General features: G+C 56.3%; 2 protein-coding genes across 2 annotated transcripts; one reads left to right on the forward strand and one right to left on the reverse strand.

Annotated features, from left to right (window-relative positions):
* Window positions 1–47: 47 nt before the first annotated feature.
* ZDHHC12 (zinc finger DHHC-type palmitoyltransferase 12) lies at window positions 48–3,204 on the forward strand. The gene is made up of 5 exons (XM_036260578.1): window positions 48–169; window positions 1,496–1,626; window positions 1,950–2,027; window positions 2,191–2,357; window positions 2,538–3,204. The coding sequence occupies exons 1-5, from the start codon at window positions 70–72 to the stop codon at window positions 2,863–2,865; spliced, it is 804 nt and encodes a 267-aa protein (XP_036116471.1). The 5' UTR covers window positions 48–69; the 3' UTR covers window positions 2,866–3,204.
* PKN3 (protein kinase N3) lies at window positions 3,114–15,018 on the reverse strand. Its single transcript, XM_036260576.1, has 22 exons — window positions 14,915–15,018; window positions 13,558–13,879; window positions 13,334–13,479; window positions 12,741–12,852; window positions 12,540–12,667; window positions 12,136–12,319; window positions 9,206–9,352; window positions 9,010–9,119; window positions 8,778–8,921; window positions 8,288–8,363; window positions 8,035–8,203; window positions 7,759–7,861; window positions 7,590–7,657; window positions 7,229–7,292; window positions 6,991–7,082; window positions 6,416–6,592; window positions 4,957–5,019; window positions 4,782–4,858; window positions 4,171–4,313; window positions 3,981–4,088; window positions 3,737–3,817; window positions 3,114–3,624 (listed from the first exon to the last, which is right to left on the reverse strand). Exons 1-22 carry the CDS (start codon window positions 14,927–14,929, stop codon window positions 3,412–3,414), a joined length of 2,742 nt encoding a protein of 913 aa, XP_036116469.1. The 5' UTR covers window positions 14,930–15,018; the 3' UTR covers window positions 3,114–3,411.
* Between the last annotated feature and the right edge of the window lie 6,445 nt (window positions 15,019–21,463).

The raw sequence follows: 21,463 nt of genomic DNA on the forward strand, positions 1-21,463 counted from the left end.
CCACCGCCCTCTCCCTCGGAGGGCCCGCCCCCTGGGTGCTTCTTCCGGGTGGGGCCCGGGGCCGAGGCTATGGCGCCCTGGGCGCTCCTCAGCCCTGGGGTCCTGGTGCGAACCGGGCACACTGTGCTGACCTGGGGGATCACGCTGGTGCTCTTCCTGCACGATACCGGTGAGCCGGACCCCGCGCCACCCCGGACCCATCCGATCTCCCGTCGTTCCCCAGACGTTTGGGTCTCACTGGTCCCCTGCCGAAGCCCCAGAGACCCTGAGATTCAGCCCATCTCCGCCGACTCCTGAGGCCCCTTCCCCGTCTGTCATTCCAAGAGCTTTCCGCCTAAAACCCTGTCGATTCCTAAGTAACCCGGCATCTCTCTGATCCCTGCCAGATGCCCTGTCCATCCCAGGACCCATGCAATGGCCCCCATCTCCCCTGATCCTAGGATCCACCCGATCCTTCCCAGGAATTAACTTCCAGCCTTCCCTCTGTAAGATTCTGAGGATCAACTAGATCAAGGGCTGGCACCACGCCCTGTGGCCACTCGCTGCCCAAGTCCAGGCTCCCCACCCTCAGGCAAGAGAACACCCCAGGGGAGTGGCCTTTCCTCCATGTCCCCATCCTTGCTTCTTGCCCTAGTAGCGCCATTCACCCCCTAGTAGCCACATTCACCCCACAGACCCACCCCCACTTCCATCCCTCCTCTCTAGTTGCCACAGGCCGCCCCCAGCACAAGTTCTCACCCTCCCTCACTCCCACCATGGCAGCCCCCACCCCTGCCTGCTTCAGCCTCAGACCCTAGACAGGTGTTTTCACTGTCCTCCGGAGACCTTCTCAAGTTTCCTCCGCCATCAGCACTCTTGAGCCTAAAATCCTGCTTGGTCCCCCATCAGGAAGAACCCCCCCCCCTTCCTTCGCTCCCTTTTACAACCAAGGGGCACCAGAATTGTTCATTCTGCTGTCTGGCTCTCACACCCCTCACTCCTTAGCCCCCCAACCCCAACCCAAATCCTCAGTCACCTCCTGGGTTGGAGCATCCCAGCCTGCCAGCCCCACCTTCGTCTCTGTCTCAGGGGCATCTCAGACCTGGTCCGGCCCCTTCACCCCCTTAAGCCCATCTGTCCCCTCCTCTCCACTCTTCCTACCTGTGCCCTTCTCCAGCCACCTTCCTCCCCCTTCTAGACAGCCCTCTGTGCCTCGAGGCTTCCCCTCTAATCCATCTTCTCACCATTGGGAAGGTTTCCAGAAAAAGATATGACCTTCTAACCTCCCGTGATTCCCTGGTGTCCTCCAGAGAGTAAACTTTTTTTTTTTTTTTTTTGCTGGTCCTGCACTTCTGTATCCTATGCAGACCTGACCGTTCATCACACCCCATCTTCAGGCCTTTGCTCAATCAAGGACACACTCCCCACTCCCCACCTGTACCCCCCTTGCACCTGCCCCCACACACTGTCCTGTTCACCCCAGCCCTGCCTCACTCTCCTCCTCTGGTCTCTGCAGCACTGCGACAGTGGGAAGAACAGGGGGAGCTGCTCCTGCCCCTCACCTTCCTGCTCCTCGTGCTGGGCTCCCTGCTGCTGTACCTGGCCGTGTCACTCATGGACCCAGGCTATGTGAATGTCCAGCCCCAGGTAATCAGGGGGTTCCTGGGGACTTGAACCCCTCCTCCCACCAACAGCAGACCCAAGGCCCCAATAACAGCCTCATGACAGGCTCTGTGTGGAGGGGCATCTCAGTGAATCTTCTTGTCAGCCCGAGAAACCCACCCTGCAGTGAGGAAATCACCACGGCCCAGAGTGGGAGAGCAGCTGGCAAAGGTCGCACAGCCCGCTCGGTCCAGGGCACTCTGCCCCACTCTACCACCTCCACTACACACGGGATGGGCCCCAAAATGTGTTCACTAGCCATCTGCCTCCCAGGGGGACCCTATCTTATGCTCTTTCCCCATTTTCAGGAGGAGGCCAAGCAGGAGCAGACAGCCATGGTTCCTCAGGTCATCCCCCTTCGCCGCTGCAGATACTGCATGGTGCTGGTGGGTGACCGACTTCCTGGGAGGGGTCAGGGGCAAGGTTGAGACTCTCTGACCTCACCTTGGCCTCATCCCTCCAGCAAGGCCTCCCAGATTCAGGCCCCAACCTCCTGCCCTCACTGTTGGGTCCCCAGGGAGCCAGCACTGAGCCTGACTCTGCCCACAGCAGCCCCTGCGGGCCCGACACTGCAGCGAGTGCCGTCGCTGTGTCCGCCGCTACGACCACCACTGCCCCTGGATGGAGAACTGCGTGGGGGAGCGGAACCACCCGCTCTTCGTGGCCTACCTGGCATTGCAACTGCTGGTGCTTCTGTGGGGCCTGTACCTGGCATGGTGGGTTCTGCCACAGCCCGGGGGGGGGGGGGGGCGGGCAGCATGTGCCCACAAGGTGCGTACAGCCGGGACTCCCTCTTTAGGGGCCTCGGACCCTCTCCCAAATGGCCTGCCCATGTGGGCTCCCCAGGGCATCCCTGCCTTCCCCGGGCTCAGCCTCCATCTCTGTGCTGCCTACAGGTCTGGCCTCCGGTTCTTCCAGCCCTGGGGGCTGTGGCTGCGGTCCAGCGGGCTCCTGTTCGCCACCTTCCTGCTGCTCTCCCTCTTCTCGATAGTTGCTGGTCTGCTCCTGGCCTCGCACCTCTACCTGGTGGCCAGCAACACCACCACCTGGGAGTTCATGTCCTCACACCGCATTGCCTACCTCCGCCAGCGCCCTGGCAACCCCTTTGACCGCGGCCTGACCCGCAACCTGGCCCACTTCTTCTGTCAGTGGCCCGCGGCGTCCTGGGAGGCCCTCGGGGCGGAGGAGGAGGAGGAGGAGGAGGGCAGCAGCCAGGCTGTTTAGGGTCGCAGGAGGCAGAGCCACCATCTTGTGCCTGAAAACCGGAAGGGCCGACCGCAGGGCCCGGGCGCCTCACTTCTGCCCACCCCCAGCCTCGGGCAGGCTGGCCAGCAGAGCCCCTGCCTGTGGGCACTCCGCCTCCAAAGGGAGAAGGGAGGGAGAGGACCCGTGTGGGGCTGGGCCACTGATGTCCGGAGCTTCTGAGACCTCACCCCACCCCAGGCCAGAAGGCCTCCAGTGCACAGTTTTATAAATTTAATAATCCAATAAGCAAGTCAAGTATTAAAAAACAAACCACTCCTCGCTGTGCCACCCTTTCTGGCCCAGGTCTGGCTGGGAGGCAGAGGAAGGGTGGTGGGAGGGAGAGGGGAGCACCTGCCCAGTGACTGAGCCAAGCTCCCCGGGGCCCATGGCCGCCACCTCAAGTCCCCGGGGCTGACCAATACCAGGCAGGGCCTGGGCCGGCAGGGCAGGGCACACAGCCGGGCAGACGGGTGGGTGAGTGAAGCTCTAACAGTCTGGGGATGGGACAGGGACAGGAAGAGGACCTCAGGGCTCCAGGAATCGCTCTGACACGAAGTCGAAGTCCCGGAAGGCGGCCTGTTGGCGGGCAGTGAAGGGGCTGCGAGGGTCTGGCGGGGTCAGGGCAGGCGGCAACCCCGTGAACTCGCCCTCGAAGTAGCGCAGGTCCGTGGGGCCGCAGAGGGTGGGCGCAAAGGGGGGCTGGACAGTGCGGGCAAGCAGAGCCTGCCAGTTGGTGGTCTGGGGACAAGGGCAGAGGTGCCTGAGATGACAGGAATGGCGACCCACGTGGCCCCTCCACACCTCCCACTGTGCCAGGCAACTGGGGGACCACTGCACTGTGGCCACTCACCCTAAAGAAAGGCTGTGTCTTGATCTCCTCGGCGTCCTGCTCACCTGCCCCCAGGCGCTTCTCCGGGCACTTCTGGAGGAGCTGGGCAAGGAACAGGTGCGCACTGAGGGCACTGGGCCCCAGACACCGCCCCCTCCCCAAGTACCGCAAGTGACCTGGGCCACAGGGCCCCAAGGATGGGTGGTGACGGGACAGCCTGTGAGCCAGGAGCAGTCGTCTGGCCCAGCCCTGGACCCTGCGGTACCTTCTGAATGAGCTCGAGTCCTTGCACGGACAGAAAGTGAGGACGTGGGGCATCCGCATTGACGATGCAGTCAAACACCTCCTCCTCGGTGTCCCCAGGGAATGGGCACTGCGGGAATGGGGGCTCAGCAGGGTGCCTGGGCCACCCCCACCCCCACCTCGAGGCCTGGCAGCCCAGGTCCAGCTCTCACCTCGCCCACCAGCATCTCATACAGCAGCACACCCAGCCCCCACCAGTCCACAGCCCGTGTGTAGGCCTCCTGCGTCAGCACCTCAGGAGCCAGGAACTCTGGGGTGCCGCAGAAGGTGCTGGTCCGATCCCCAAAGCCAATCCCTGCAAACCAACATCCACACCAACACTGGTTCAGTGTGTCTGGTCCCCAGTAACCTCTGTGGTTGTAAGAACCAACAGCCAACCCTATGATCCCATGTCAGTACATGGGATCTGTGCCAACCCCTGCCCCCCCGCTCTTGGAGGTGGGAACGGTTTCTATGCCATCTGATGGAGGAGGGAGCTGAATCTCAGCCAAACTCATGCCAGGGTCAGAAGAAAGCAGAACCCAGTGCCCTCTCCCAGCTCTGAGCACAGGCTCTCCCTTAAGCCAAGGGCAAGGGCAAGGGCAAGCTAGGGCTCTTTATAGCTTGTAGGATTGGGAAGGAAGCACCAATGTATCCAGCTGGTCCCTGGAATGAGGATGGGGATGGGGATATTTCCCGGGAGATGCCACTTGCCCATTGCCCTGCTGGCCCGGACTGGGTGAGGAAGGCTGGAGGACACGGATCCTGGACTGCAGACACCCACCTTCCTTACACAGTCCAAAGTCTGCGATCTTCAGGAAACCCTGGGCATCCAGCAGAAGATTATCCAACTTAAGGTCCCTGAGGGGAAGGGGGAGCAGATCAAAGGGGCCCTTGGAACAGGGGCCCAGGAGAAGGGCAGCATCTGCTCCCTCCCCAGCATCTCCGGGCTAAGTTACCTGTAAATGATCTTCTTCTCGTGTAAGAATTGCAGTCCCAGGACCACACAAGCCAGGTAGAAGCTGGAGGGGTGTTTAAGGAAAGTTTAGGCCCAGAAAGGGGAGGCGGGGCAGCAGGATGGCCAGGGCCTGGGGACCCTCGGATGTTCCAGCTAGAGTTAGATGTGGACGAGAGACTGGGACAAGTGTTATGCCAGGTGTGGGGCTCCTCCAGGCAACAGCCCCAAGGTTGTCCCACGGTTGCTGCGGCTAACAGCCTACCCTTCCTGGGCTCTTACACCGCGCGGGCGCAGTGCAGAGTTCTCAGGCCTTATTCTCCCTGACTCCTCCCAGTAGTCTGTCCATGCCCATTTTTCAATTTTTAATTATTTTTAAATGTTTTTATTGATTTTTAGAGAGAGAGGGAGGGAGAGAGAGAGAGAAACATCGATGTGAAAGAGAGAAACATCGATCAGCTGCCTCCTGCATGCCCTCCCACTGGGGATCCAGCTCACAACCCAGGCATGTGCCCTGACCAGGAATCGAACCAGGACCTCTCAGTCCATGGGACGACGGTCAATCCACTGAGCCACACTAGGTGTGCTGCATGCCTGTTTTTTTTTAAATATGTTTTTATTGACTTCAGAGAGAGGACGGAAGAGAGAGAGAGAGAGAGAAACATCAATGAGAGAGAAGCGTTCATCGGCTGCCTCCTGCATGCTCCTGCTGGGGACTGAGCTTGTGACTTGGGCATGTGCCCTGACAGAACAGAACCTCTTGTTGCATGGGAGGACGCTCAACCAACTTAGCCACACCGGCCAGGCTGCATTTTTCTTTATTATCCTCACCAGGGGACTTTATTTTTTTTGCATTTATCTTCAGATAGAGTGGAAGGGAGAGAGAGAGAGAGAAACATCGATGTGAGAGAGACACATCGAGTGGCTGCCACCCACACAACCCCAACCGGGGACAGGTGGCAAACTGTAACCGAGGTACGTGCCCTTAGCGAGAATCGAACCCGGGACTCTCTGGTCCGCGGGCTGACGTTCTAACCACTGAGCCAAACCGGCCAGGGCCAAGCTGCATTTTTCAAATGAAGATTTGAGACTCCAAGTAAGTGATGTGCCCGGAGTCACACAGCTAGTGGTAGAGCTGACATGAGCCCAGACTTCAGGGTCTGCACTCTGGTGGACAAGAAATAACTTCTATTCACCGGTCCCTGTGCTTGGCAATTCATAAATGTTATGCTCATCTATGCAGCAACCCTATGAGAAAGTTAGTAACCCAATTCAAAACCACATAAACCGAGGCCCAAGGTCACAAATGCCATGAGAGCTGATAACCAGGGTTTGAACCAAGGCCTCCCTGACTCCCTGACCTTCTGCTGACGGGTGTGTAGAGAAAGCAGGGTGAGGAGGGTGGGTATAGGGAACCAGGGAAGGCTTATTGGAAGGGGCAGACAAGAGAAACGGAAACCCACCAGGCCTGGGGCTCAGGGAAAACGTCCTCATGGATCTGCATCATGAGGTCACCACCCGGCGCAAACTCGGTCACAAAGCAGGCGTGGCTGGAGGTCTGGAAGCAGGCAAGGAGGGACAGCAGGAAGGGGTGCCCCGAGCGGCCCACAGCCTCTAGGATCCGCTTCTCGCAGTACAGGCTGCAGGGGAGGGCGTGGGTTTCAGAGGAAGGAAAACCTCTGCAGGCTGTGCCCCACCGCACACAGCACGCCCCAAGCTCACTGCATCTTCAGTCAGCGTGCCAGGAGCTATGTAGAGTGATGGTTTCTATGTATCAGGGGCTCACATGGGTCATTTAACCTGCACAACCACCACCGTCCCATTTTACAGATGAGGAACTAAGGTGCAGACATAAGAAGGGACCTGTCCCAGGGCACACCATTAACTGCAGGAGCTAAAAAGACAGCCCAGGCCTGGCTGGCCCGAGAGTCACCAATTCAAAGCCCCAGGAACATTCAGCTGCCTTCTGGTGCCAACAAGCCAGGCCCGTCATCCTGGGCACCTCCAGGACCAGGTGCCCCATGGCATCACTACACACCTCTCGACCTCCTCCCGGCTCAGCACCTCCTGCTTCTTCAGTGCTTTGATGGCGTAGTATTTCCCTGTCCCCTTGAACTGCACCAGGAGAACCTGGGACCAGAGAGAGGTTGGGCTCCAGGTGGGCAGTACAGGGGAGATTTACTTCCCCCAACTACTGCTTAACCATTACAGCACCCTCCCAGCTAATGGGCTGAGGGCCGCCCAGCCCCTCCACGGCAGCCTCCCCAGTCCACTACCTTCCCGAAGTGTCCCCGGCCCAGCACGGCCAAGCAGCGGAAGTCCTGAAGCCGAGGGGGTTTCCTGCAGGAGAGAGCACAGGAAGCCCTCTGGGACAAGGGTGGGGCCTCCACCAAGAGCCAGTCCAAACCCTCCATGCCCAGTCCCGGCCTGTCCCCATGTGTGGGACTGGGTGGGGACTCCTAGGACAGCAGTTGCCTAGAGTCTGGTGTACAGCTGGAGTTCAACGATGTTGGTTCAGAGAGTTAGAACCTGAGAGTGAACACGCCCAGGAGATGCAGCGTGATGTCTGAGGGGACACACAAGCACTCGGGTGAGTGGATAATGTCTCAAACACGAAGGGAACCTGACCGGGGGTACCTGGTGGCTGACACTGGTACAGGTGACCCGAGTCGAGTCCTGGGCTCCATGTGGGGGCGTTTGGTGCGCTGTGAGGGCAGAGGACATAGGACAGAGCAGGGCTTCCTTCCTCTCTCCCTCGAGCTCCGCCACCCCGCCCAGCACTCCCAGGCTACCAGCACCCCCTCACCGGTGTCTCCTCCTGGGTTGGCTCCCGGGGCAGGTAGAGGCGTAGGGGCTTGGGTGGCGGTCTCATCTCTTCTCCCAAGGGGGTCTTCTTGGGTGGAAAATTACTGTGGGGAGGAAGCAGACACACGGTAGGGCACAGGCAGACAGAACAGCTTGGGGATGGACACACAGCCGTGTCGAGAGATAGAGGGTCAGAAGGTGAGCAGCAGGGACAGAAAGACAGACACTGATGGCACCTGGAGAGGTGGATGCCGCAGGGAAGCAGGTGGCTCCTCACCTGGGCGAGGCAGGGTTGGCAGCCCCCCGAGGCACGGTAGGGGCCTGGGGGCACCCTTTGGGAGGGCTGATCGTGCTTGGGGAGCTGCAGGGGGGCAGCAGGTTCATGACCAAACGCCCCCAGGCTGCCATGCTGAGGTTCATCTGGGAAGCCCTCAGGAAGTCCTGACCTGGGACAAAAGGGGGGTTCAATCTCGGGGCCCCCAGATGCCCCTGCCCTATTCCCTACATGCACAGCCCTCTCCAGTCCATACCCCTGCGTTTAGAGAAAATGCGTTTCTGCCTCTGCAGCCGGGGTCTCCTCTCAATGACAGGGTCACAGAAGGTTACCTGTGGGGGTGGGGGGCAGGGCTGAAGACCAGTCCCCTCCCACCCCATCTGCCATGGGCACCTCCCCAGCCCCCAGGATTCCAGCCTGAGGCCCCAGTGTCAACAATGCAAGAGCCAGAAGGGCCCAGAGAGATGGATTCAACATCTTCCTTGATACCAGTGGGGAAACTGAGGCCTGGAGAAGAGAGGCACTTGTCTGGGGTCACACATGGAGCAGGGAGGTCAGGACAAGGACACAGGCCTCTAGACGCCCGTGAGGTCCTCAGACAGCCTGGGAATCTATCCTTGGAGACCTCCCTCCTCCGGGCCTCAGTTTCCACTCCTCGGCACAGGCGGGTCCTGCAGTGTCCAAGGCTTCCTAGCTCCGATGGCGCCAGGAGCCCACGCGGTCCGAAGGCAGGTGTCAGTGAGCACCTGGGCAAAGAGCAGCCCCTGTGGCACCAGGCTGAGGGTGAGCTGGTGACAAGCATTGTCCAGGAAGTCCTCCAGCCGCAGGAAGACCACACCGCAGAGCTGTCGCCAGTCCCGCCAACGCACCCCAATCTCCAGCTCTCGGGCCTATGTTGGAAAGGCCAGGTTGAAGATGGGGCTGGCCTTCTACCCCACGGCCCACGGTCACCCCTGGCCTCATCAGGGCCAGCCTCACCCGCTCCAGGGGGATGACAAAGGTCTGGTCCCAGGACTGCTTGGCCACCGGCCCCCAACCTGTCTGGCCCACGACACGATTATCCACCTTTAGCACGGCCAGCACCTCACCTGCAGGGCCAGAGCAAGGGCTCAGGGAAGGCCAGGAGTGGGGGTCCTTTGCCGCCCCCCACAGCTCCCTGCAGCCCCTTACTCACTGGCCAGCTGGCCTCCGCCACGCTGCTGCCTGGCCCTGCCTCGAAGCCAGCCCTGGGAAGGACTGCCAGCCAGCGCGGCCACGGGGGACCGGCCGGGCACCACTGTCAGCAGCTGCTCACAGCCCAGGAGGCAGACCTGCAGTGTCCCTGTAGGGAGTGTGGGGGAGGGGGGACGTCATCAGGTTCCCGCCTCCCCTGCCACCACCAGTGGACCCCCCGAGCCCCAGGAGCGCTACCTTCTCCTAGAAATGGCTGAGCCCACAGCCCACCCACATGAGGCCTTGGCAGCCATCTGCACCCTCCAGGCAGACCAGCTGGCCCTCCCCTCTCGAGCACTGTCCATGTGTTGGGGGCAGCAGGGACCCACAGGAAGAGGAGGGACACTCAGACCTCAGCCAGGCTGCACGGAGCCACAGAGCATAATGACATCTGGCTCAGGGCCTGGGGAGCACCGTGGCAAAGACAAGAGCTTGGGGAGCAGGAAGCTTAGCTGCCTGTCCTATCCCCCTCCTCCCTGGGCCTCAGTTTCCCCACATGTACAGAGGAAATGAGTCTCAGCTCTGTCTCAGTTCCCACAAGAGATACAAAGAATGTTTTGCCAACCAAATGGATTCATTTCTAGGGTCACTAGACTTTTGTCACTCAAAGGGTAGAGGAAGCAGTAGGAATCTAGCAGTTTTTGATGAAATAAACTAAGTCAAAGAGCACCAGGCCTCGGTGTTATACTCTGAGGGACCTTATAAAAAAGGCAGTGGCCACCCTGGCCAGTGTGGCTCAGTTGGTTAAGTGTTGTCCCGTGCACCAAAAGGTCGCTGGTTTGATTTCCAGTCAGGGCACATGCCCAGATGGTGGGCTAGATTCCCAGTAGGGGTCGTGCAGGAGGCAGCTGATTGATGTTTCTTCCGTACATCAGTGTTTCTCTCTCTCTCTCTCTCTCTCTCTCTCTCTCTCTTTTTGTTTTTTTATCCTCACCCAAGGACATTTTTGCATTTATCTTCAGATACAGTGGGAGGGAGAGAGAGAAACATCAATGTGAGAGACAGACATTGAATGGTTGCCACCCACACGACCCCAACCAGGACCGGGGACAAACTGTAACCAAGGTACGTGCCCTTAGTGGGAACCGAACCCGATGCTATAACCACTGAGCCAAACTAGCCAGGGCTCTCTCTCTTTCTTGCTCTTCCTTCCTCTCTAAAAAAATCAATAAAAACATATTTTTTTAAGAAAACTTTTTTTTTCTTTATTGATTTTAGAGAGAGGAAGGAAGAGAGAGAGAGAGAGAAACATCGATGAGAGAAAACATCGATTGGCCACCTCCTGCATGCCCCCCACTGGGGATTGGGCCCACAACCTGGGCACGTGCCCTGACCTGGAATCAAACATCGATGTGAGAGAGAGACATCAACTGGTTGCCACCCACAAGACCCCAACCAGGACAGGGGACAAACCACAACCAAGGTACGTGCCCCCAGCGGGAACCGAACCTGGGACTCTCTGGTCCACGGGCCGACGCGCTAACTGCTGAGCCAAACCAAACAGGGCAAAACATACATTTTTTAAAAAGGCAGTGCACCCTGGCGGGCATGCCTCAGTGGTTAGAGCATCAACCCAGGCACTGAAGGGTTGCAGGTTCAATTCCCAGTCAAGGGCACGTACCTGGCTTTCCAGGTCCGATCCCCAGCCCTTGTTGGGTCATGGGCAGGAAGGCAACCAATCGATGTCTCTCTCTCCCCCCCTCCCATTCCCCCATCCCTTTCACTCTCTAAAAATCAGTGGAAAAAATACCCTCAGGTGAGGATTAACAACAACAAAGGCAGTGGCCAGAGGTGGAAGATTATATGGGGAAGAGCAAGGAATTAAGGTGTTTAGTCAGGACACAGGATATGGAGTGGCCCCAAGTAGTTCACCTTCTAGGCCTCTTAATAAGCCTCTTCCCCTATCTTCCCCAATTCATCCATTTGGCCAAATGCCATAGGCCCTGCAAAGCCAAGCACAGACACCTACCACCATCTCCTCCAGGAAGCCTCCCAGGTCCCCAAGGCCAGGTGAAGGGGCCCATCCAGCCTCTATACATCCCCTTTCAGCTCTGCTCACAGTGGGATGTGGCCTAGGTACCCCTGCACCAGCTCTGCGCAGGAAGGCGCTGGGCTCTCGAGTTGGTACTGTCCCAGGTGGGAAGCTAGGGCTTCCAAAGTCTGCACTCTGAGATTATTAACTGATTGCAATTCAGCTTTCACTCTAAGCAGACAGATCCAACTCGGGATAAGAAAGAACCCTGTGCCCTGGCCGGTTTGGCTCAGCGGTTGGAGCGTCGGCCTGCGGTACAGAGAGACCCGGGTTCGGTTCCCGCTAAGGGCACGTACCTCGGTTGCAGTTTGTCCCCGGCCCTCGTTGGTCGTGAGGGTGGCAGCCACTCAATGTGTCCCTTCACATTGATGTTTCTCTCTCTCTTCCTCTCTCTCCCTCCTGCTCTATCTGAACAAAAAATGGAAAAATGTCCTCGGGTAAGGATAAAAAAAAAAAAAAAAAAGAACCCTGTAATAGTCCAAGTTGCCCAGGACCGGGTACCAAGGCCTCCAGGACTGTGAGCTCCCTAACAGCAGCGCTTTAAGCATTACCATGGTTACTGATTTAGATAATAGCTTTGCCCATAGAGTGCTAAATGCCTGCAGAGTGCTTAGCACTTCACATGCAACAAACAACTCACGGAATTTTCACAGCAACCCCCTGAAGGAGGTGCTGTTAGCATCCCTGTTTTACAGCTGGATAAACTGAGGTTTGGAGAAAGGCTGTCAATTGTCCAAGGCCTCCCAGCTAGGGGGCGGTGGGGTCAGGATTGGAACCCTTCTCCAAAGTTCTTCCCCACTGCATTTCAGAGTCCTCTCTGGAAGGGAAAGAGCTCTGATGCGGGAGGGACCCCTGGCTACCTGTCACGGCGGTGGGCTTTACAAGCGTCCCTGAAGGCTGGGGGTTCCCAGACACGGCGGTCCGCAGCTCCCGGGCCCCTCTGCCGCGCAGAGGGTGGGCAGGAGGCAGTCCCTCCAGCAGCTGCTCGAAGGCCAGCCGCAGGAGGTCTAGTTTCTGGGAGGACTCCTGGAGCTGGGCCTGAGCCTGCAGAGAGGATACAGGCCCATGGAGTAAGGGGATGTGGGGGAACTGGCTCAGGCCACCTGCAGACACCCCCGATGAGGTCTAGACAGAATGAGCCTCCCGGTTCCTCATTGCCACCCCGCACAACCAGTCCACAGTGCCTCCCACCACTGCAGAGGGGGGCACAGGAACAAGGAGACCCTCAGAGAGGAGCAGCAACAGGAGGGGACGATGGTCTGACCTCAGCCAGCGCCTTGCGGTCTTGCGTCCGCCGGCTGCCCATCAGCTTCACCACGTTCTTGGCACCCTTGGCCACAGCAGCCTCAATGCACAGTCGGTGCCTCAGCTCCTCCGCCAGCAGCTCAGGACCTGGGAGAAGGGGGTCAGCCCTCAGGCCTATGCCCTGCTCTGCCCTGCCCATCCTCACTTCTCAAGGCCTCACCTGGCTCAGGGGAACCGCTGGCTTCCAGGCTGCTAATCTTCATTCGCAGCAGGGCCACCTTCAGCTGGCTGTCCCGCAGCATCTGCTGGGCAGCTGCCAGGAGCTTCCTCCCCTGTGGGGGTCGTGACACATGCTAGCCCAGAGCCTCCTTGGCCAGACCAGGGACTGGAGCCAAGCCTCCCCCGTCAGACCGGAGTTGAAGCCAAGCCTCTCAGTAGGCCAGATAAAGGGCCAAGCCTCCCTTGTTAGACCAGGTCTGGGGTGGAGTCTCCCACAGCAGACCAGATAGGGGCTCAGGTCAAGCCTCCTCCAACAGATCAGGTCTGAGCTCCCCCCATCATGCTGGAGGCTGGGACCGGGGCTGGGCCTTCCCTACTAGACAGAATGTCAGTGTTGTGCCTTCTCTGCAGACTAGGGATTCAGGCTATCCCTTCCCCACCAAGCTTTTCCCAGCAGACTAAGGGTTAGGACTGGGTCTCCCTTATAGGGTCAATGGCTGGGTTGCCTTTCCCCTGCAGATCAGAGGCTGGAACAGCACCTCCTCCAATCATCTGAGAGCCAAATCTCTCCCCGTCAGAGCCCAGGACCCTTACCTTGGGCGTGCCGCTGGCATACGTGTGGGTCATGTTCTCAGCCCCCTGCTTTACCTTCAACTCCACCTGTAGCTGCCTCTGCAGAGCCTCCAGGTGCCGGGCCCTCGGCTGCTCTGCCAGAGGCCAGGGTCCCGGGGCCACAGGTTCTGTGTGACAAAGCGTGGGGCACATGAACTCACCTATGGCCTAGCTCTCTCCTCCCTCCCCTCCAGCACAGAGGCTACCTGAGGAGGCTCTGTGAGTGGTCAGGGCCGAGGAGCTGGGTTCGCCTGGTGCCCCCTGTCCGCAGGGGTCTGCCCGGACTCCTCCCTCACCAGCCGGGGGGCCGGGCAGCAGGATGCGGGCATGCAGCTCCTGGAGCTCCCCATGCAGCTGCTCTAGCCGGCGGTTGGAGGACCTGAGCAGCTGCTGCACGTGGCCCAGGTGGCGGCGGTCTGTGGCCACCCGCCGCAGGTTCTCCACACCCTCCTTGATTTTTAGCTCCTTCTGGATGGCCCGGCGGATCACCTCTTTCTCATCCTCTGGCGGCCGCTGGCCCACGCCAGGCTGTGGAATGGCAGAGGATCATGCCACTCAGTGCCTGCTGCCACCAGCCTCAGCTTACCAGACAGTGGGGGAGGGAGGCATGGATGCCACCCAGGACCCATACACAAGGCTTGGAAAGCATCTCTGACCGCAGAGCGAGAATCCCTAAACCAGGTGAAAACCCCAAGGCTGTTTATCCAGCCCAGGCTCCTGTCCTCTGCGTTGGAGGCAAGGGTGAGGGGAAAACTGTTCACGTGCACGAGGTGCTACAGGGTGCCAGGGTCTGTTTTAAAAGCTTTGCATACGTTAATTTGTCAATCCTGATATCAACCCCATGAAGTAGGTGCAGTTATTATCCCCATTTTACCTTTTTTTTTTTTCCCCCAATTTTTTTCTTCGGAGAGCGTGGGAGAGAGTGAAAGAGAAATATCGACGTGAGAGGGACACATCAACTGGTTGCCTCCCGCACGACTCTGACCAGGGCTAGGGACAAACCGCATGCCCTTGACCGGAATTGAACACTCGACTCATTGTCCGTGGGCTGGCACTCTACGGCTGAGCCAACCGGCCAGGGCTATTATCCCCATTTTAAAGGTGAGAAAACTGAGACACAGAGAGAGGTTAAGTAATCTGCCCAAGGTCACACCACGAAGAAATCACCACCCCTTGAACTCCAGCCCCTTCTTGCCAGCCACGGTTCAACAACTGCTGCTCAAAGGCTGGGGTTCAGGCTAAGATTTGGGCCAGAAAAGAGGCTAGGGATTCACTCAAGGTTACAGGGCAGCTGGAGGCCTGGGTAGGGGTCAGGACTGTTCCCCTGATGCCTCAGGTGGCAAAGCAGAGGCACATAGAAGGGACAGGAAGGTCTGCAGGCACCCACTCCCAGCTAAGCTCCCGGGAGGAAGAAGGCTTTCTCACAACTTCACCCCAGGCTGGAGCAAGGAAGAGGAAAACCTTCTTCCCAGAGGCCATTTCGAACCAACGGTGCCAAAGCTGACCTCAGCCCAGGGTAACCCATGACACCTCCCAGGGACTCTTGCAGGGCCTCCACCTTACCTCTCGGCTCTCCATCTCCTGATCCCAGTGGAAGGGTGGTCACTCCAGGCTCAGGGACCCCACCCCCCTCCCCAGGTCTCTGTGCCCCGATGGCCAGGCAGTCCAGGGCAGGGGTGGGGCTCAGGAAATCCTTTGCCGGCTCTAGGCGAGAAGGCCAGAGCCAAAGGCCTGAGCAAACAAAGACCTCATGGAGCTGGGGGCCCGTCCACCGGGGTCCTGAGTCACCCAACTACCACTATTGGGCGGAGGTTCACAGGAAATAGGAAAATGTGTACAAGTCGCTGCTGGAACAGGCGGAGAGACCTCCGGAGGAAGGGGGTGGGAGAGGGAAGACGCAGCCCTAAAGGTTGCCTAAGCATTGGGGTGGAGGCCACCCTTGAGCATGGCCCAGACTCCTGTCTGCTGTGGGCTGGACTCCTGCCCTGGGCGCACACACCTCCCCCGTTAGCTCTGGACTAGAATATGCCTTCTCCCTCCTCAGTGACAGATAGGCACACAGCCTTGGCCCCCGTGCCTGCAGCCACCGCACCCCTTCACCATTAGGGCCGGAACCCTCTACGTAGCCGAAGTTCCCGCCCAGGCACCGAGCAGGCGCTGGGCTCGGCCCCTCGGCCTGTCACTCTTCCGAGCCGCTGTGTCCTGGGAGGGACCCTCTCCCTACGTGCGCGGGGGCCGCCCCGCCGAGCTCGGGCCCCTTCTCCCGGAGCCCACGGGTCTTTCCCCGGGTCGTTCCCTTCGCTTTCCCGGCCGATTCGCCTGGGCCGTAAGTTCTACCTGGAAGGACCGATTTTAGGGAACTTCGGGACCCACCCTAGTGGCTGACTGAGGATTCAGAGGTGCTCATAGGCTGGCCTGGCCGGAGGTTCTGAGTCAACTGGGGGGTGATTTGGGGACATGTCCGGGGACATGAATGGCGTACCCGCCGGCGCGCAGTTGTGCCCTGCGAAGGGGTCGGGGGTCCGGGGCAGGGGCGGGGCAGGGGACACCGCCGGAGGCTTCCCCGCCCCCCTGGCCCGCGCCCGCAGCCCGGCTCCTCCCGGCCGTTCACCTGCCGCGGCGCCCCCTCCTCCATGGCGCCGCTCCGGCCGCTCGGCCCCTCCTCTCCTCCAGTCCGGTTCCGGAAGCCCGGGCCCTTCCGCGGAGACTTTCAAAACTCGAAACTTCCCGGGAAGCCGCGCCGGAGCCGCGGGATCGGGCGCCCCCTCTCGAGGTCCGCGGGCCCTCCGGGGACCTGGAGTCAGCGCCGCCGCCCGGCTGCGCCAGGTCGGCTGTCGGTCCTCCAGCCCTGCACCCGCGGCCACGGCGCCTCCCCGGACCCGGCGCCCCCGGGCTGTGGGACCCAGCGCGCCCTCTCCGGAGGCCGCCGTTCCTTCTCGCTGGCACTGACCCGCGTCCCGGGACAGAGGGGCTGGAGGGGCATTTCCCGGGCTGGTTCCCCGGCTGCCCCGCCGCGTGCTCAGAGGGGCGGGTCCGAGTGGAGACAGCGCCGCCTGCCGGCCGCGGGCCGCACCCTGTGTGGCCGGGCGGCTCCAGGCCGGGTCCGCCTCCCCTTCCGAGGAACCCCGCCACGACCTGGCTCCGCCCCGAAGTTTCTCTTCCTCGCAGATGTCGTTGATGTAAAAAGGGATGATCCCAAACCTGTAGCCCCCTCGAAGCCTTGGCCCTGCCAGTAGTTACTGTAAGAACGTATGCTTCTGAAAAAAGTAAAGCCTCGCCCAAATTATGCCAGACTACCAATTTGGAAGTAAAGACTTTCCGCTTCTGACTGCAGCTCGCAGGCTAGGGGGGAAATCATGAATCGAACTAGCAAAGCTCCCAGGAGGATGGGCTAGCTCCTATCCTGAGGATCACTTATTCACTCCTGCAGCCAGAAAGCTTAACTATGTGAAATAAATTTATTTTCCAAATTTTCTTTGAAGTGCTTCGCTGCCTCACTTGTCACTAAGGGAAAGTTCAGAAGTAGAATCCATCCATCTTTTTAGTGAACCCCAGGCTGGACAAACCTACAGAGAAACCTGATGGGAGTCTGACCAGATAGCTAAGCTGCACTGTTTGTCTGACAGTGATGGTAATCCATGAAAAAATGTTTTTCTTTGATTTTAGAGAGAGAGAGAAAGGGAGAGGGAGAGAGAGAGAAACATCAATGAGAGAGAACATAAATTGGCCACCTCCTACATGCTCCCCACCGGGGATTGGGCTCACAACCTGGGCATGGGTGTACGCTCAACCACTGAGACACACCAGTTGGGCTCATGAAATTTTAATTCTTAGCAAAATAGAAGTTTACATTCAATATCCGTCCTATTGTGAACAGTGCAAACCAACTCTCCAGCTAATTGGCTGTTAAATTGTACAACTATCGTCCTGGTTAGAGCGTTGACCTGCAGTCCCGAGAGACCCGGGTTCGGTTCCCGCTAAGGGCGTGTACCTTGGTTGCAGTTTGTCCCCAGCCCTAGTTGGGTAGTGCGGGTGGCAGCCACTCAATGTGTCCCTTTCACGTCGATGTTTCTCTCTCTCTCCTTCCCACTCTATCTGAGCAAAAAAAAAAAAAAGGGAAAATGTCCTCAGGTGAGGATGAAAAAAAAAAAAGTACAACTTGCCCTGGCCGGTTTGGCTCAGCGGTTAGAGCGTCAGCCTGCGGTCCGGAGAGACCCAGGTTCGGTTCCCGCTAAGGGCACGTACTTCGGTTGCAGTTTGTCCCCAGCCCTGGTTGGTCGTGCGGGTGGCAGCCACTCAATGTGTCTCTTTCACGTCGATGTTTCTCTCTCCCTCTCTCTCCCTCCCACTCTATCTGTACAAGGACTGGAAAAATGTCCTCGGGTGAGGATAAAAAAAAAAAAAGTACAACTATCAACCTGAAAGAAACCTAAATTGCTAGCGGGGTACATAAGGAAACATTTCCCCTTTCTATACTCTCTATTCTCGGTGTGGCAAACATCAATCCATCTACATCTAGATTTGCCTCCCTTGGGTATTACCTGAGTACACAATGTCACCAACTAATAAAGTTGGCACACATCCTCCTTTAAAAAGTCCTCTGTTCTTCTAATCACAAAACTAGTCCTTTCCTTAGGAGCTATTAATAAGTACATTTCTAAGTCAATAAGCACAGCCATATATTCAAAAGGAAATGGTTACTGCTGGGGTGGAGGATAGACTTTTCAAAATAAGATGTCCTCTTTAAACAATTGGAAAGACTACTCATTCACTTCCTAGAGAGCTGTCTCAGTCTTCAAGAAATCCTGGTCTTCCTTCACCCTTTGCAACAGAATTCCATTCTTGTTATAGAAAAAGGGGTTCATAGAATAACAAAAGAAGGCAGAAAAAACAAATGTTTCTGGGACCAAGAGAAACCATGAAATCACTTGTTGTAAAGCAGAAATTATCAGAACTGTCAGATCAATTCAGAAACACAACTGTCCAGGAATTCTCTGAATACCCAAAAGGTCCCCCAAATTAAAAGTCAAAAACTCGTACCTTTTATAGCTAAACAGCTAATCCAAGTGAAGGCCAGATGTAAAGCAAATTTGTCAGTCCAATGGGACATCCAAGTATTTTTGTAGTTGTTACAGATGTTTCTCCTCCCCCCCCCCCCCCGTTCCCTCCTTCCCCTCCCTCCCTGCCCTGTCCCCAGCTTTGTTGTCCATTGTTCATGCATACATGGATATAAGTTCTGTGGTTTATCTCCCCTCCCCCACTCCCTCTTCTGGGCATTGTCCGTCTGTACCCCACTTCCATGTCTCTGGGACTAGCCCATTCCTCAGACTGTTGTGTTCATTATATTCCACAAATAAGTGCGATCATATGATACTTGTCTTTCTCTGGCTTGTTTTGATTAGGATATTTTCCAGGTCCCTCCATGTCCTCTCAAAGGATAAGAGATCTTTCTTACAGCTGCATAGTACTCCATTGTGTATATATATCACAGTGTTTTTATCCATTCGTCTACTGATGGACACTTGGGCTGTTTCCAGATCTTAGCTATTGTAAATAGTGCTGCTATGAACATGGGGGTACATACATTCTATTGGTGTTTCAGGCTTCTTAAGGGTGCTTTGGTCATGGCGTGGTGCCTGGAAATCCAGGTATTCTGTGAGTCATTTAAGCTACATATTAGAGCCAGAGTTGGGTGAAATACTAAGGGCCCACTATGAAGGTCAAGGGAATAAATCTTTCAGAAACCAGGACATCATTGGAGAAACCAATGTTAACCTGAACTGCAGTGGTCTAAACCAGCATACTCAAGGTTTTGAAATTAATGTACACACACATTACAAGCTCCCATCCTCTATGCCCCAATTTATTAGTTATTAAGTTCCCTATATAAGCTAAGTGTAACAGTTTGGGGAGAAACTAAACTATTTGCAACTTTTTAGAAAATGATCAGTGGTTCCTGGCCGATGTGGCTCAGTGGACTGAGTGTCATCCCAGGAACTAAGGTCCTGGTTCAATTCCCAGTCAGAGCACATGCCTGAGTTTCGGGTTTGAGCCCCAGTCAGAGGTGTACAGGAGGTGGTCCACCAGTGTCTCTCTAAAGAAATCAATAAAAACATATGGTTGCCTCCTGTACAACCAGGGCCAGGGGCAAACCACACCAAGGTATGTGCACTTGACCGGAATCAAACCCGACTCTGGTCCATGGGCCAACGCTCTAACCGCTGAGCAAAACCGGCCAGGACTGTTCTTTTTAAATGTCCTTGTACCAAAGGAGCTTTGAGCCATTCATCTAGCACTTCCAAATACATACCTCGCCCTGGCCGGTTTGGCTCAGCGGTTAGAGCGTCGGCCTGCGGTCCTGAGAGACCCGGGTTCGGTTCCCGCTAAGGGCATGTACCTCGGCTGCAGTTTGTCCCCGGCCCTGGTTGGTCGTGCGGGTGGCGGCCACTCGATGTGTTCCTTTCATGTCGATGTTCCTCTCTCTCCCTCCCACTCTACCTGAACAAAAAATGGCAAAATGTCCTCGGGTGAGGATTAAAAAAAAAAACAAAACAAAAAAACCCAAATACATACCTAAGAGCCAGCCCAAGAACTCCCTTTGCAATTAGTTATAAAAACACACTAGCTACTCTGTAGCCATTTCCCAGCACCCTAAAGTTGCCACTTTGTTTCCTCACAACCCAACACTCTTAAGACTTGCAGGGCACTGGAATCTAGAGTCAACTTGCCCAAGGGTTCAGTGGTTGAGCATCGACCAAGAGGTTGTAAGTTCGATTCCTGGTCAGGACACATGCCCAGGTTGTGGGCTTGATCCCCAGTGGGCATGCAGGAAGCAGCCAACTGATATTCTCATTGATATTTCTAGCTGTCTTCCTCTCACTTCCCCTCCCTAAAATCAATAAAAGGCCCTGGCTGGTTTGGCTCAGGGGTTAGAGCATTGGCCCACGGACCAGAGTCACGGGTTTGACTCTGATCAAGGGCATGTACCCAGTTGCGGTTCATCCCTGGCCCTGGTCGGGGTTGTGTGGGAGGCAGCCAGTCGATGTGCCTCTCTCACACTGACATTTCTCTCTTCTCCCCTCTCCCTCCTGCTCTGGAGAAAAATGCAAAAGGAAGTTGCCTTTAGTGACTCGTGTGTCTTATACTCACCTTTTCGTGATGTTGCCTGTGCTATACTGTTTAACTATTTAGACTTCCCCCACTTCCTGTCACTATAAACACAAACAAGACAAAAACTTGCTTATCTAAATCCAAAAGCAAGAAACATTTCTCTACAAAACAAGGAGAATGACCCCAGTCCAAAAAATCTTTGTTCCTTTATTGGAGCAAGATTCCTGACCAGTATACAGTGATGTATTCACTAAACAGAGACCTGTGCAGAAATTACATACTATCCATCTAGATAGGTTTATTACACTTTGCCTATTGATGGAGTTCCATTTATAAAGTTTTATACATCAAAAAGCTTTGAATTTGACCAGGCTGTCCATTAATTCATTAATTCATCTCTGAAAAAGTTAAGTGGCATTTAATTTTACCTACTATATTTTACAGCATTAAAAAGCTTAGGCATTAGGTAGCTTCTCAAAATGTTCTACGCACGATGGCATTTTGCAGAGGCCATCATCTCGCCCTGATTCACAGACAGGTCTCATTTGAGAACGATTAAGCTAAGTAGCTGGTACTTAGAGACAAAAGTACTCCTAACCTGAGTTTCTTAACCACCAATACGGGCTTACTCTGACAGCCTATCTTCTTGGCCACATTTTATAGTGCCAATAAAGACATGCCAGCAATAGCCCCGTGTGTAACTCAGCATTACAGCACCAGATCTGTCTGGTGGTGTTGGCAGGCACTATTATTATGTCCAGGTAAATACAGACCCATTTTTTAAAATGCCAATTTGATATACAAAGCTAAGGGTACAACATACTCAGAACTGAATTTTGAGCCATCTGGTATTCCAAATGATTTGAAAATTGTCATAAACTGATATCAAACTGTATTCGTGATGTTTCTCAGCTATGGAGACATTAATACATTGAAGAAAATCCCTTTATTCAGTCCACATAGCCCTGAGGTCATCCTGCAAAGTGCGCATCCAAAAAAATA

The sequence above is a fragment of the Molossus molossus genome, unplaced genomic scaffold (genome assembly GCF_014108415.1).
Source record: "Molossus molossus isolate mMolMol1 unplaced genomic scaffold, mMolMol1.p scaffold_m16_p_14, whole genome shotgun sequence".
In the NCBI taxonomy this organism is placed as follows: domain Eukaryota; kingdom Metazoa; phylum Chordata; class Mammalia; order Chiroptera; family Molossidae; genus Molossus; species Molossus molossus.

Bases quoted from the DNA above. Each gene is read 5' to 3' on its own strand.
- ZDHHC12 (XM_036260578.1), top strand. From the start codon at position 70: ATGGCGCCCTGGGCGCTCCTCAGCCCTGGGGTCCTGGTGCGAACCGGG. The intron at 170-1,495 runs GTGAGCCGGACC...TGGTCTCTGCAG, and splicing joins GCTCTTCCTGCACGATACCG to CACTGCGACAGTGGGAAGAA. The intron at 2,028-2,190 runs GTGGGTGACCGA...CTCTGCCCACAG, and splicing joins GCAGATACTGCATGGTGCTG to CAGCCCCTGCGGGCCCGACA.
- PKN3 (XM_036260576.1), bottom strand. The intron at 5,020-6,415 runs GTGGGTTTCCGT...ACACCCCTCCAG, and splicing joins TTCCCTGAGCCCCAGGCCTG to CTTCTACCTGGCTTGTGTGG. The intron at 4,314-4,781 runs GTGGGTGTCTGC...GTTGGTTTGCAG, and splicing joins CTTTGGACTGTGTAAGGAAG to GGATTGGCTTTGGGGATCGG.